At 37.9% G+C, this 15,321-nt stretch overlaps 1 protein-coding gene across 4 annotated transcripts in view; it reads right to left on the bottom strand.

Annotated features, from left to right (window-relative positions):
* The window catches only part of NHSL1 (NHS like 1), a 143,099-nt gene that overhangs the window by 13,235 nt on the left and 114,543 nt on the right, over positions 1–15,321 (bottom strand). For 3 of the 4 annotated variants that reach the window (XM_043888255.1, XM_043888256.1, XM_043888254.1), the window contains exons 4-5: positions 11,065–11,257; positions 6,821–6,952 (exon numbers count right to left, since the gene is read on the bottom strand). In XM_043888255.1, the coding sequence (XP_043744190.1) occupies positions 6,821–6,952; positions 11,065–11,257 (325 nt within the window). The remainder of the gene's footprint in view (positions 1–6,820; positions 6,953–11,064; positions 11,258–15,321) is intronic. The other variant, XM_043888253.1, reaches the window with a different exon arrangement.

The following is a 15,321-nucleotide window of genomic DNA, read 5'->3' on the forward strand; positions in this document are numbered from 1 at the left end:
ACTTGGAGGACTGGGTCAGTTTACACCAGTTCAATCCAAACATTCAGCACACCTTATTTCATTCTGAGATGGATTTTCATATCTTCTTCTTTCAAATTTGTACTAGTTTTTACATGAAGTGAGTGGTAGATTTTTAAATAAAACTAACTTGTAGATTTCTATCATTTTTATTACATGTGTTGTTTTTTTTTTTAAGTTGGATAGATATCAAGATTTTGTTTATGACCTTTAAAGACATTTAATGGAGAAGGAAATGGCAACCCACTCCAGTATCTTTGCCTGGAAAATCCCATGGATGGAAGAGCCTGATATGCTACAATCCATGGGGTCACAAAGAGTTGGACATGACTGAATGACTTCACTTTCACGGTCATACACAAAATCTTGATTCTTTCAGGTAACAATTTTGCATGTGAATTCTAGGATTCTGAAAATGGGACTATAGCCATTTCTTCACCACTTATAGTTCAATACAATTTTTAAATTAAAATAACAATGTTTTTCTAGAGACCTCTAAAATTGTAAAGTAATTAGCCTCCAACTAATAAAAAATAAATGAAAAAAAAAAAGAGAAGGCCCAGGCATCAGTGAAGTCCCAGAGCAACCAAAAGTAATCAACAAAGTAAAACATATAAAAGTGCATCCTAAGAAGAAGAAGAAGCCAACAACTTGTGGAGAAGATGGGCAAAGAAAATGAAATATTATGAATGGTGCTAAAAATGAGATCCAGAGAGGAGAGAGCGTTAGAACCACTTCATAACAGCTCGCTTCTAGTTTATAAAGAGTTTCTTTGTAATATTTTTGTGTCTAGACATGCATATATTTGCATTTAACATTTATGGTGGCCAATGCCATCTTAAGCGTGACAAACACCTGTTTGTTCTCTGTCTCTACAAATCTGAGTTTTGTTTGTTTTGTGTTTTAGATTCCACATGTAAATGAAATCATACAATGTTAAAAAAAAAAAAAAAAAGACCTCTAAAATATATATACAAAACAACTCATATATTATTTATCATAGGGCCCACTGAAATTCTATTCCTGAAACAGATCCTCCAATATTTTCACAAAATGTGTGACATTATTACAGGACACAGATGAATGCTATCTTTAGTAGCAAAAATTACAAAAATAGAACTACAAATATAGCCCACTCAGCTGCTGCTAAAAATCTTGATGGGATTTACCTGATTTTAATTTAAATAAATATGAAAGCTTAAATTATTTAAAATAATTACACATTTTTTTTCTTTAACTTATAATACTACAAGGTCTATCCAACTTTTTAAAAAAAACATGTAATAAAAATAATGATAGAAATCTACAAGTTAGTTTTACTTAAGGCTTAATGTATGAATTTTTAAAAAAGTCTTGACAGGCCTAAAGTAATGTTCTCAGTATCAACCAACAAAAATTATTCAGAAGGAGATTCCTTTAAATAAGTCCTTTTCTGCTTGGGGAGTAACATACTGGGATAAGTTCCAGGAAAACACAGACTATTCAGCAGCCAAACATAATTATATATGAACAAAATAATCTTATCTGGTTCTAAAAGATGGAATCTCTCTTAACAGGTTGCTCAAATACAATTTCATGTACGTTTAAGATGAGAGAAAAGAAAAAGACACTTTGTCCTTTTATTTAAATGGAAGGCAACAAATTACATGCCATAAATATGCTTTAAACAGAAAATATCATACCTTGATTTTAAAACTTTATATGCTGACCAGTCTCTAGAGTCCACTACAGATTTTGAAGTAGAAGCTGCATATAGTTAAGCACAATTAACTCTAATACTAGGAGCATCTCTGGTTAGATTTTAAAATTGAAAGTCCCAGCAATTTAGGCTGTGTTTTGTGGACAGACTGTATCTTTTCCAGTGAATGTCTTTTTTTAGTTAAGCACAATTAACTCTAATACCAGGAGCATCTCTCGATAGATTTTAAAATTGAAAGTCCCAGCAATTTAGTCAGTGTTTTGTGGACAGGCTGTATCTTTTCCAGTGAATGTCTTTTTTTTCAGATAATCATATCCTTTTAAAGTCTAATTTGTCTGACTCAGTCCTTCTTCCCCACGCTTTATATCTAAGGAAGACTAACTCTTAAGATAAGAAGTATCTACTTTTGATAATAATTAGTAAGACAGCACAAAGCTCTCAAATCAGAGGCCTTATAAGTACAAAATATTAGGAGAAAGGGCAAAGTCAACCCTTGCCCAAATGAATGAAGCAAAGGAAAGGTACAATCCAATTTTTTTGCTAAATGTGGGAAGATCCCCTGGAGAAGGGAAAGGCTACCCACTCCAGTATTCTAGCCTAGAGAATTCCATAGACTGTATAGTCCATGGGGTTGCAGAGAGTCGGACACAACTGAGCAACTTTCACTTCACTTCACTTCATTCAAATGTTCCTTTCCCTTACTCTACCCACTAGTCCTTCCAACTGGCCTATCTATAAGACTAGAGTAGTTGTCTAATTGTCTTTTTTTTTTTTAATCTCTCACTTAGATACAGCTGTCTCAGCTGACCTCCAGCCATGATCCAAGGCATGTCATCAACTGTGCAATGACACCAAAAGTTTCTTATCTGGCAACATACAACACAGGTGATGTGCAGAAAGCTTTTTTTTTTTTTGCCTCAGTATTAGTGGTATTCCTGTTATGGGCAAAAGAGAAATGAATCAGGGCCTCAGAGACTCTATCACCAGTTTTAAAAATATTAAAATTACAGAGGATATGATTTACCTAGCTGATCAGATACTTCCAGTAAGGTCAAAGAGGCAACTGAGTTACCAGCTCCATACTGACTGGCTCAGTTTAAAAAAGATTAAAAAAAAGTGTTAAAAGTTCATAACTTTGAGGCTCTAGAAATCAGATAGATAGATAGACAATTCATACTGAATATTTACGTGTATGTCTATCTTTATCTGGGCCAAACTATTCTTAAACTCTGGGCACAAAGCCATCCCAAACCTACTCATTTTGACTGGAAAGTCACTTAAAATGTAGCCTACCTGGAAACATCAACCTTGTTATCTTACAAAGAGCTGTCCGTAAAGTTACGTTTTTAGGTTAAGGCATCTCCTAAAAGAGCACTCAAATATAAATGTTACCTGAGTACTGTAAGAAATTAGCCCATTAATATCTGCTAGACATACCAGTACACATTATTTTTTCTCAAATTAGTTGCCTGTCACCTAAAGGAGAAAGAAAAACAGTATAAAAGAATGGGATACAGGAGGCCTGCGCCACTAAAGGAGGCGATGTGAGGGCATGAACCAGAGGCAGCCTTCGTAAATCCTGTGGATGCAATCTGGCCTTTGTTCGTGATAAAATCCCTGTGTTATGGGGTAAGATGAGAGTCCAGTGTCATCTGGGTCACTGAAGCCACCGAGTGCAGATGAAAAGCATCACTATTCGTCCCTCTGTAGTTGCAGTCTGGAAGGCAGAGAACACATACTGTAGAGCTGAATGGCAGTAAAGAGAGAAAATGCCAGGTAAACAAGAATAAGCCTTTCTTCCCTAATACACGGCATGTGTGTAGGCAAGGAAAAAAGCACATAGGAATGATGTCTGTGACACCTAGAAGTTAAAACTACCTCGACATGCTATAACATACACCACCATTGCTAGGATAAACTCATTTTGCCTAAAACACTGATAGGCAAGTTCAGAAGTAATGATTTGGAGTTTTTAGAGTATAGCCCTCAACAGCAAATAAAAGTAAAAATATCAGTTCAGTTCAGTCGCTCAGCCGTGTCTGACTCTTTGCGACCCCATGGACTGCAGCATGTCAGGCCTCCCTATCCATCACCAACTCCCGGAGTTTACTCAAACCCATGTCCATTGAGTCGGTGATGCCATTCAACCATCTCATGCTGTCGTCCCCTTCTCCTCCTGCCCTCAATTGTTCCCAGCATCGGGGTCTTTTCCAATGAGTCAGTTCTTTGCATCGGGTGGCCAAAGTATTGGAGTTTCAGCTTCAACATCAGTCCTTCCAATGAACACCCAGGACTGATTTCCTTTAGGATGGACTGGTTGGATCTCCTTGCAGTCCAAGGGACTCTCAAAAGTCTTCTCCAACACCACAGTTCAAAAGCATCAATTCTTCAGCGCTCAGCTTTCTTTATAGTCCAACTCTCACATCCATACATGATTACTGGAAAAACCATAGCTTTAAAAATAAACAAATGGGACCTAATGAAACTTAAAAGCTTTTGCACAACAAAGGAAACTATAAGCAAGGTGAAAAGACAGCCCTCAGATTGGGAGAAAATAATAGCAAATGAAGCAACAGACAAAGGATTAATCTCAAAAATATACAAGCAGCTCCTGAAGCTCAATTCCAGAAAAATAAATGACCCAATCAAAAAATGGGCCAAAGAACTAAACAGACATTTCTCCAAAGAAGACATACAGATGGCTAACAAACACATGAAAAGATGCTCAACATCACTCATTATCAGAGAAATGCAAATCAAAACCACAATGAGGTACCATTACACGCCAGTCAGGATGGCTGCTATCCAAAAGTCTACAAGCAATAAATGCTGGAGAGGGTGTGGAGAAAAGGGAACCCTCTTACACTGTTGGTGGGAATGCAAACTAGTACAGCCGCTATGGAGAACAGTGTGGAGATTTCTTAGAAAACTGGAAACAGAACTGCCATATGACCCAGCAATCCCACTCCTGGGCATACACACCGAGGAAACCAGATCTGAAAGAGACACGTGCACCCCAATGTTCATCGCAGCACTGTTTATAACAGCCAGGACATGGAAGCAACCTAGATGCCCATCAGCAGACAATTGGATAAGGAAGCTGTGGTACATATACACCATGGAATATTACTCAGCCATTAAAAAGAATTCATTTGAATCAGTTCTAATGAGATGGATGAAACTGGAGCCCACTATACAGAGTGAAGTAAGCCAGAAAGATAAAGAACATTACAGCATACTAACACATATGTATGGAATTTAGAAAGATGGTAATGATAACCCTATATGCAAAATAGAAAAAGAGACACAGACGTACAGAACAGACTTTTGGACTCTGTGGGAGAAGGCGAGGGTGGGATGTTTCGAAAGAACAGCATCGAAACATGTATATTATCTATAGTGAAACAGATCACCAGCCCAGGTTGGATGCATGAGACAAGTGCTCGGGCCTGGTGCACTGGGAAGACTCAGAAGAATCGGGTGGAGAGGGAGGTGGAAGGGGGGATCGGGATGGGGAATACATGTAACTCCATGGCTGATTCATGTCAATGTATGACAAAACCCACTTCAATGTTGTGGGGTAATTAGCCTTCAACTAATAAAAATAAATGGAAAAAAAAAAAGAAAGAAAGAAAAACCATAGCTTTGACTAGACGGACTTTTGTCGGCAAAGTAATGTCTTTGCTTTCTAATATGCTGTCTAGGTTGGTCATAACTTTCCTTCCAAGGAGTAAGCGTCTTTTAATTTCATGGCTGCAGTCACCATCTGCAGTGATTTTGGAGCCCCCCAAAATAAAGTCAGCCACCGTTTCCCCATCTATCTGCCGTGAAGTGACGGGACCGGATGCCATGAGCTTAGTTTTCTGCATGTTGAGTAATTATAAGCAAAGAAGTCCACAGGTGGACCAAAGAGAAAAAGGAAGACTCACGACAGGTCGTGGTCAGTTGGTACAATGATTACAATAGCAGCGAATACGTTTACGTTAACAGTAGTGTGTGTGTGTGTGCACTCAGTCGTGTCCAACTCTTTGCGACCCCATTACATTGTAGCCCACCAGGTTCCTCTGTCCATGGGGTTTTCCCGGCAAGAATACAGGAGCGGGTTGCCATTTCCTGCTCCAGGGGATATTCCTGACTCAGGGATTGAACCCTCATCTCCTGCACTGGCAGGCAGATACCAGGGACCACGTGCTCTACCTGTATAAATTCATTAAATCCTCGAACAGCCCTATGAATTAGGTTCTACTAACATCAGCAACCACACTTTTTTTGAGTGAAAAAGTAGACTCAGAGAGGGGAAATAACCGGCTTGAGGTGGCCCAGCAAGTAAGTGGTGGAGACAGGATTCACTCTGAAGCAGCCTGGTACTGAAGTCCCTGCTGCCTCAGCAGACATTCCTGATGGGTCATGAAAAAACAGGTAGAGGCAAAGAATACAGAAAGAAAAGAAAACGTTATCCAAAGCACATGTAAAGATAAGCAGAAACAAGATGGGTGAGTGAATAATGAAGTAAACCATCTTCTGCACCAGTCAAAAGAAACTTTTGGTTTCTGTTTTTCAACCACATGTTGAGAAATACCAAACCAAAAAGCAATGAATTTGTTTCACCAGAAGTACCAGTAAGGCATTATTCAACACAAATGACTATTTTCAATTTTACTGGTATTTACTAATGATGTTGGATGAAAAAATGCCACCAACATTGTCAGTATAATTAGTGAAGCCCATACTCACAATCTGAAGTCCCAGAATAAGTTTTTGGTCTCATGAAAACTTAAGCTCTAAATTGAAAGTGAATTTTACTGTGGGCATGCCCACTGTTGAAGGTACACAGAGATGATGACATAACTGTTTAGTTTCTATCATCCCAGTCAATAGTTTTCATATATGCTCTTCCTCTTACCTTGTCATCAAAATTCAACAAATCACCCGCATGGGATGTTAAGATTTGTACCCAGTGCCTCGTTCAGGAAAGAGGCTGACCCTCTGGGGTACCAAAAGGCTATCAGAATGTATTGATTTCATAAAGACCACCGATAAGGTTAGGGTAGTAATGGTGAGTAGCAATGAGGGGCAACAGAATACAGTTCTGATGAGCCATACCTAGCTCCTTCTGTATGCTGTCAGGGACTCCTGTAATAGTCTTTCTCCTTTTGACTTTCTTCGGTCGTCTTACCAGAGTGTCTGTGTAAATTAGAGACCGCCGAAGGCTGGCCTGGCGATCGAAATTCTCCCCTAATGCAGAGTAGTAGAACAAGCAAAGCAATGTTATTTTCAAGCAAGCCGACACCATGCACTTTCTTCCAGAAGCTTGTTGTAAAATGATAAGAAGGTATTAATAATGATGTTAGCCAGTCATACAATGATGAATGGATGCTGAAGGGCAAAAAAGGGAGGAAAGCACGTTAGCATCATAAGGCTGTTTTCCAGTTTCTGGGTGTATGTCCATTCAAAGAAAGCACCTTGAGCTCATTTGCAAATGCAAACTGGTGAATAACACATTGGACGAGTGATTTTGTGTTATTTAAAAAATGGGTTATTTTGGAAGTGTTTCACAAAAGTCTTCAGTCACCAAAATCACGCTTTACATCAGCTGGAGATGAATTTATTTGCTTCATCTGGTCCTCACCAGAGACCAAAGGACTGTCTTGTCCGATGTGATGAAACAAATAACTTAATCAAGAATTCCTAGGTGAAGACTTTTCTTCAGTCAAGGAGGCTCATAATTTGAATAGACTGCGATAATTGTTATGGTGTGAGACACAATGATAATGAAAAAGCCTTATAATGATAAAGTACTTTTATCACAATGAGACCCAGTAGCACTGTGGTTTGTTAAAGCTAAACTGCTTCTCGCTGCTGCTTAATCACGTTTCAAAAGATGATCTAAATTCATTACAGGTATGTTGAAATCAAACCCAGAAGGACACATCGAAGTTTTTTCTTTCTAGTGTGTATGTTGTGTGATTATCACACCATGGGATAACCTAAAATAGTAACATATCAATTACTGTTTGGTCTGCTTCAAATCACTTGACACTTGAAGAGAAGTTTTATAGCACTGACCTTATTAAATGGTTCTTCTCCTCAAAAAGAGATTTAAAAAATACATATGTACACATACAAAATATATACTTCCATATTGTAAGAAAAGTTTAAAAATTATTCACCCTTTTTAGCAACACCAATGCACATTCAAAAGTGGGTATGCTGTGAACAATATATCTTCTATTTTAATAGGAATACATTGTGAACAGAACCAATAAGGTTCTAATCAAAACAGAGAATAAAAGACCGGATCAAAACACATTTCACCTACAAAGCAACAAACTTAGATGAGGGCTTGTAAATTTGAAAATGCTCACAACTTTGTTCCTAACAGAGAAAACACAGAAATGATTTAGAGAAAACCCTGAAACACCAGAAGGTACCATCACTGTGATAAATGCATCACTATGTACAGTAGCAAATATGGCCTAGAAGAGGCCAGTCAGGACTTCACTGGTTCATTTGTTTTCTGTGGCAGAGGAAAAACATTTTCTTGACTCAAATTATTAAGAATGGACAAAATATTAATAGACAGTTGCATTTAGTCTCCAGGTTTGCTTCCTACACACAAAAAACAAAAATAAACCACCCAAGCTCCAAGGAAATTAAAAAACAAACTGCGAGGATGAACATCTAAGACATATACCACTACTGGGGCCAAACTCTCCATCCTTCATTGTGACCTAAAAGGACTGTCTCCTCTACTGGGTTAAACATATCTAAGAGCAGGGACCATGATCATGCACCCTGGCATCGCCTGGGGCATTCAGCTCGATGCCTGACACGAAGTAGTTATTCAGTAAATGTCTACTGAATTGAGAGGGATTTAATTATTCCTTTTCATTGAAAAAACGGCAGTAGTCTGTCAGGGTTACTACTTAGAAATCAATTTAGCTAGCTCAAACATCAGTCCAAAGGCAGTTTGTAAGAACTGCTTCAGCATGCTTACTCACTCTGTTTATCTTTCAGGTGTAAGAGCTGCTATCCCACATGGCAGATTAAACACCACACTCATATGCACATTTTATTTTACACATTTTTTTTCTCTTCAACTCTTAGAACAGGATGAGTTCCCACAGGACACAGGACTGTGACTAAAGGGAGTAAATCGATTTTCAAGCCAGCAGCTCATTGTACTAATGTTTTTTTCCTCTCTGCCTGGCAAGCATCTCTCTGCATTTGAAATAATATATTTATTGGCATTCTTTCCTTTGCTGAACTGTACTGAAAACCAAATAGAAGGTCAATGTTCACCCAAATGAATGAGCACATGACAACAACGCCCTACAGGAAGCTACATTTTATCTTCCAGTGCTTTGGAAATGTATCATTTAAAGAGCCGGGAGTTGCATAACCTATGTCAATTCAACCACTAAAAGTAAACAAATTTAATGTTTCTTTCTACCAGAATATCAGAAAAACTACTTCTTTATGAAATGTTTGTGTGTATAGTAAACATACAGATCCAGAAAATGGATCAATAAATATGTCATTAGGCATTTGCCTTCTACATCTCTGAAAATGTTAATCACTCAAAAGTAAACTGCATTTTGTCCTAACTTGTATTGCTCATTTCTTTATTGTCATTCACCTCTCCTGTGTGGCATTTTCAAGGCCTCCCTTTAAACCCTATGTAATTCATATCCACTTACTCATCAGACAGGAAAGAATAAAGTTCAGAGGCTGACACTGTCTGCTGTTGTGACAATGTATTTCACTGTAAATTATTCTTTATTCCTGAAAATCTATTCTGCTTTAAATTTCCTAATTTAATGATAATGCATTTTATCTGAATTCCATTAAGGATTGTTACATTTCATAGCACAATCTTACAATATTAATTCTGAGGCTTTTAATCAATCAAATAATGTAATGCATTTTCTCGCAGAAAATACACAGCCATATAAACATTACACTTTGTTCTGAAATACAATTATATACAAAAATACATTTAAAAGTATGATTTGGTGAATGAGAATCATACTAAGAAAAATCAATAATCAATGCTATTTACAAAGAGAATGGAATAAAATGCCATGTTATTCCTGCAAGGTTTAAGTAACAGTAAATGTGGGAAAATGTACATGTAATTTAAAATAATTCATGTACTTATTAAATTTCTCTGGAATTCAAAAGAGTTTTAAATGTAATTTTTAAACATCTTGTAAGGTTTAAAAAAATTCGTCAATAACTATCGAAATATTTTTAGTCCCTTACAAGCTCACCAATGCCATGGTAAAAAACTTTCTAACAGTAGTCAAGAGCAGTAGCCTCAGAAACACAGCAAAGGTATGACGAGTTTTCATCCTAATTTTTTATGAAAACTTATCCTTATTGATCAACTGATTTTTTTAGGTTCTGGCCTTATAAGTCAGATTTTGTATGAGCTGATTTATTGGTATGACTACCAGTAATGTTTTCTCTTGAACACAGTCTAATGTCTGAAGCTACCAACTCTTAACATGTCTATTTTGCATTTTGTACACTCCCCAGACCAATGATCTATCTTCTTTGCAGGATGTGGAAGTAACAGGGCAGGAAAATTTTGATACTTATTAACAGCTCTCTATGTTTGTGAAAAACTGTTTGAGCTTTACGTACCTTGTCACTTTAATTATCACAGATGATTAAAACCTGAATAGAATATTCTGCAAGAACTTGCATTTCACATTTGGCAATTAATATTCATATGCCAGCCTAACATGTTCTAAATTTTTTATATTTAGAAGGAATGGATTTTTATTTGATGATTATAGAATTCAAATCATGGAGATCAAGATATAATTTTACTATCCTATTAGATTTTTTTAAATGTATATTTCATATTTTTATTTCAAGTGATTTCCCCCTTTTTCTACTTCAGAAAACAAGAAGGTAAGAAAATCATTCAGAAATATTAAATGTGTTCTTTTTCACTTTTATAAATGAGTTAAAATAGCCTTTTAGAAAGTAAACCTAATTTTTTCTCACCCAAGATCACATTTAGAAGATATTTCCATATAGCCAAAGTATTTTAAAAAGGCAATTCAATTAAAAGGCACATTTAAGCTGAATGGCTGGACCACAGAGTACTCTGACATCAACCTTTGGTGATACAGTCTACAAATATAAAAGCAAGAGACATTTGACATGCACACACATATACATTTTAGTATTCCCTTCATTCAACAAAGAGCAGGAAGTCAGACCACAGCTCTCTACCTCTGTTGTATGAATGACATGCTAAGAGCATACACCAAACAAAGAGCCATAGTCATTCTCCCAGAACAGTTGGAACCTGTCCACAGAGCAAAGCATACCAGTTATGTTAATAGGAACCACGTCAGCCTGGACTGTTTGGGCTTGCTGCCGCATCTTCTCTTCCGGTGTTGGCAAGGGAAGTGACTTGGTCCAGTTGGTTTGAGTATGAAGGTCAGAGCAGTCACTTGACGTTGGCGTCTTAGGTCTCCTGGTGGAAGTAAGTCTTTCCTCTTCTGATGAAGAGATAGAACACTGCAGGGGAAAAAAGTGAGAAGAAGCCATAGAGTGTAATTGCTGGCAGAAACATTTAAAAATACATTAAAAAAAAATTAAACTGAAGCAAGCCAGAAAAAAAAAAAAAAATGGGTCACATTTAGGAATAAGATTCAATGGTTCATAAGAGAACCGCTCATCATCTTGCATGTAACCCATAATATACCTGATTTGCTAAGGCCTTAGTCTCTAAGCCATGAGGACTGGAAAAGGTTTTGCTGACCCACGAAATTTTTTAAGTTCTTCCTGTTTCTTTCTATATTTACTGCGATCAGAAAGCTTATGGATTTAGTTTAACATTAGAAGCCCAGAGAAACATCATGGGTTTGGCCATCAGTCTCTATTTTTATTTAAAATTTCTTTCCGCTCCAAGTAATTTCTAGCCTCAATCTCATTTCCTTTAGGCTCTGCCCTCAAGTTTGAAAATGATAGAGCTATTGTTGCTCAACTATCTGTGCTGTTTGGAAGTTATTTACATAGAAAAAGAAAAATCAACTGCGAAATTGTTAAATTATCAGAAGCTGACCAGAGCTCTGGTTGGAGCCTATCAGAGCCCCATGAAGACATTTCAAGCAGTGTCTGTTCTGATACACATTAACACCCTAACCGGGGAGCCCTTTTCAATACCTTTCTTTCCTCACATCTTAAAATGTGTAAGCAAGAAAGTTGTTTTAGCAAGCATTTCATGATGAACTTCACCATGGCTCCAGCGGCTAGTTCTACAACAAATGCCAAGAACTGAAAAAAACTGCCACAGGCTCGTGGGTGCTAAGCTGCTTCAGTCGCTGTCTGACTCTGTGACCCTAGGGACTGTAGCCTGCCAGGCTCAACTGTCCACGGGGATTTTTCAGGCAAGAATACTGGAATGGGTTGTCATGCCCTCCTCCAGGGGATCTTCCCAACCCAGGGATCAAACCTGCTTCTCTTACTTCTCCTGCATTGGAAGGCAGGTTCTTTACCACTAGGACCACCTGGGAAGCCTGCCACAGACTCAGGAACAACATTATTTTGTTGAGGAACGGCAGTTTATAATCATAATAAACGCCTAAGAACTGCTCTTCAAGTTGAAAGCATTTAAACTACTACCTAAGGTATTAAGACAAATTTTATTTAAAAATGAATGAATAAATAAATAAACATTCCCAAGGAAATACCTGTAAAACTAGCAGCCAAGTCAATTCAACACTCTCAACCACACCCCCTTAAAGGGGTAATTGCTATCCTGACTTCTAACATCCAGCTTCATTTGCCTGTTTTTGGATTTTCTCTAAGGAAAATCATATTGTATTTTCTCTTTTGTGACTTACTTCTTTCGTTTAACACAGTATTTGTGAAGATTTATCTATCTTTCAAAAGCATGTCTTGATACCTTTCCAGATCTAATGCAAGTTTCTAAGAGGACATTAGTAAGACATCTACAGAAATACATTACTTAGATACTCTGAACAGAAGAACACTGCTATCTCTGTTTACTGCTATTGAATTAGCCTTCCTGAAAAAAAATCTGTGTTTATTCTACAACTAATAGCACTTCACATATCTGAGAAAGACTACTCTAGAGCTATGAAAATAGTGTGGTAGGGGATAGAGTCCTAAGCTAAGAATCCAAAGACCTGAGTCTATTCGCTTTATATTTTTCAGTCAAGGGATCCTGAAATTGTTCCTAAACATTGAAGTTTCCTTTGCTGTAAAATAGGGCTGTACTCTCTACCACATCCCACTAAAGGTACTTGTGAACCTAATGACATGATAGCTATGAAAAAGGCATTGTGGAAATAAAAAATATATATATATGAACAGACATCTCAATATATGAGATTTTACATTATTAGTACATAATACATATAAAATGATAACCTACTTTCTTTGCCACCTAAGGAAAATGTGAAATGCTTGTAATTAAAACTGACAAATAAATATATTCAATTTATTGAGCATGTTATTGACATCTTATTGTGACACTAAATTGCATCATTTCGATTCATGTTTGACCCAACACTGGTTAAAATGATTGCCTCTACCACAGATCTGTGAAAGGCAATTAAGCCTTCCCAGGTGGCTCAGTGGTAAAGAATTCGCCTGCCAATGCAGGAGGCAGAGGACACGTGGGTTCGATTCCCGGTTGGGAAGATCCCCGGTTGGGAAGATCCCCCGGAGGAAGAGATAACAACCTTCAACCACAGGAATGTTTGAAAGAATTAAATTAAGTCATGGAGATCAAATCAGTCGATCCTAAAGGAAATCAACCCTGAATATTCATTGGAAGGACTGGTGCTGAAGCTGAAACGCCAATACTTTGGTCACCTAATGCGAAGAGCCGACTCACTGGAAAAGACCCTGATGTTGGGAAAGATTGAAGGCAGGAGGAGAAGGGGGCAACAGAGAATGAGACGGTTGGATGGCATCACTGACTCAATGGACATGAGTTCAAGCAACCTTAAGGAGATAGAGAAGGTCAGGGAAGCCTGGCGTGCTGCAGTCCATGGGGTTGCAAAGGGTCAGACACAACTGAGCAACTGAACAACAAAGTCATACCAATGAATCAATTATGTCTACCCTTTATGCGGTTGTGACACTCAAAATAGGTTTGATATACAATACTTATTATCTACCCTCACACTGCAGGTCCACAAAACACACAAATTAAAATTAATTTTATTTGAGAATTTCATGACAGTTTGTGTAAAGTTCACATTCAGCTTCACATGTCTGAAGCTGAATCTCAACTTAGTAAATTATGTTACTTTCTGATACATACATACATAGAAATAATTTTTCAGGCAACCTTGAAATATAGCACAGATTTTAAAGGCCATAAGAAGCAAATCTTAACAGGTAAGCTTCAGCTTGATGGAAAATAAATAGCATGGCAACACCCTACCGAAAGGGTTCCCTCTTGCATGTGACGTCTGCCTAGGGAGATGGTGAAGCACTGTTTTACGGTCTGTATTCTGCTCGGTGGGACTCATCAGCCCTGGTAACCTACTTTTCTTTCAGTTGACTGAGACTGTCAGATTTGATAACTCTCACAATGAAACAGATCTTCAGTTCAGCCTCGTTGCCATGGGATGATCACCAGGGATTGCTCCAGTATAACAACTGACAAAGATAATCTAGTTTATAAAGTACTCCCCTCCTTTGTGAGAAAATTTCCCAGACAAGCAGGGCACAGATAAAGTTATATGCAAATGTGACTGTTACACAGGTGCCACAATCTACTAAAGAAAAATAAGGAACCAGGATGGCACATCTTTCAGAATGATCTGACTCCCATTGCTCTCAGTATTTGTAAATACAGCAGGGGCAACAGGAAAAACCTCATCCATCTCAACGGCAGAACACATCACAATTACTCCATTAAGATGGATACTGGAATGCCGTGGATTATTACCTTAGCCTCTTAACTCTTGTTGGCCACCCTCCCCTTCTCCCCATCCCTGCTTTAATAGTCTATTTCTCAACACAGAAGCCCGAGGGATCCTTTCAAAACATGTCAGATCATGCGGCTCCTGTGCAATCTTACTAGAACCTACGAGACCCTACATGACCTGTGAACTGGCCCCTTGCTATCTCTGACCTCATCTCCTACAATCCTATCCCTTTTTTACCCTACTCTAGCCACACCATCTTCCATCCAGTTCCTTGTACAAATCAAGCACACTCCTGCCTCAGGGTCTTTGCACATGATGTTTCCACCATCTGAAATGCTCGTCCTTTAGACATCCTCATGGATAGCACCTTCTTATTCTTCAGGGGCTTAGTCAAGAGTCCCCTTCTTCTTGAGGTCTTACCTGCTAACCTGCCTAAAATTTCAACTCCTCCCCATTATTTCATATCTCCCTTCTCTTCTTTCTTTTTTCTCTTTAGTACATATCACCAGTATACATATATTTTAGCTATTTATCTTGTTTGTCGTGCCCTTGAAAATTAAGTTCCAGGAGACCTTAAATCAGAATGACATAGAGTACAATTTCACAATTTTACCTAAAAAGGAGTCACCATTTAGTGACTGATGTCTCAACACCTTGCCCTAGGTTACAGGC

Source organism: Cervus elaphus, chromosome 26 (genome assembly GCF_910594005.1).
Source record: "Cervus elaphus chromosome 26, mCerEla1.1, whole genome shotgun sequence".
NCBI lineage: Eukaryota > Metazoa > Chordata > Mammalia > Artiodactyla > Cervidae > Cervus > Cervus elaphus.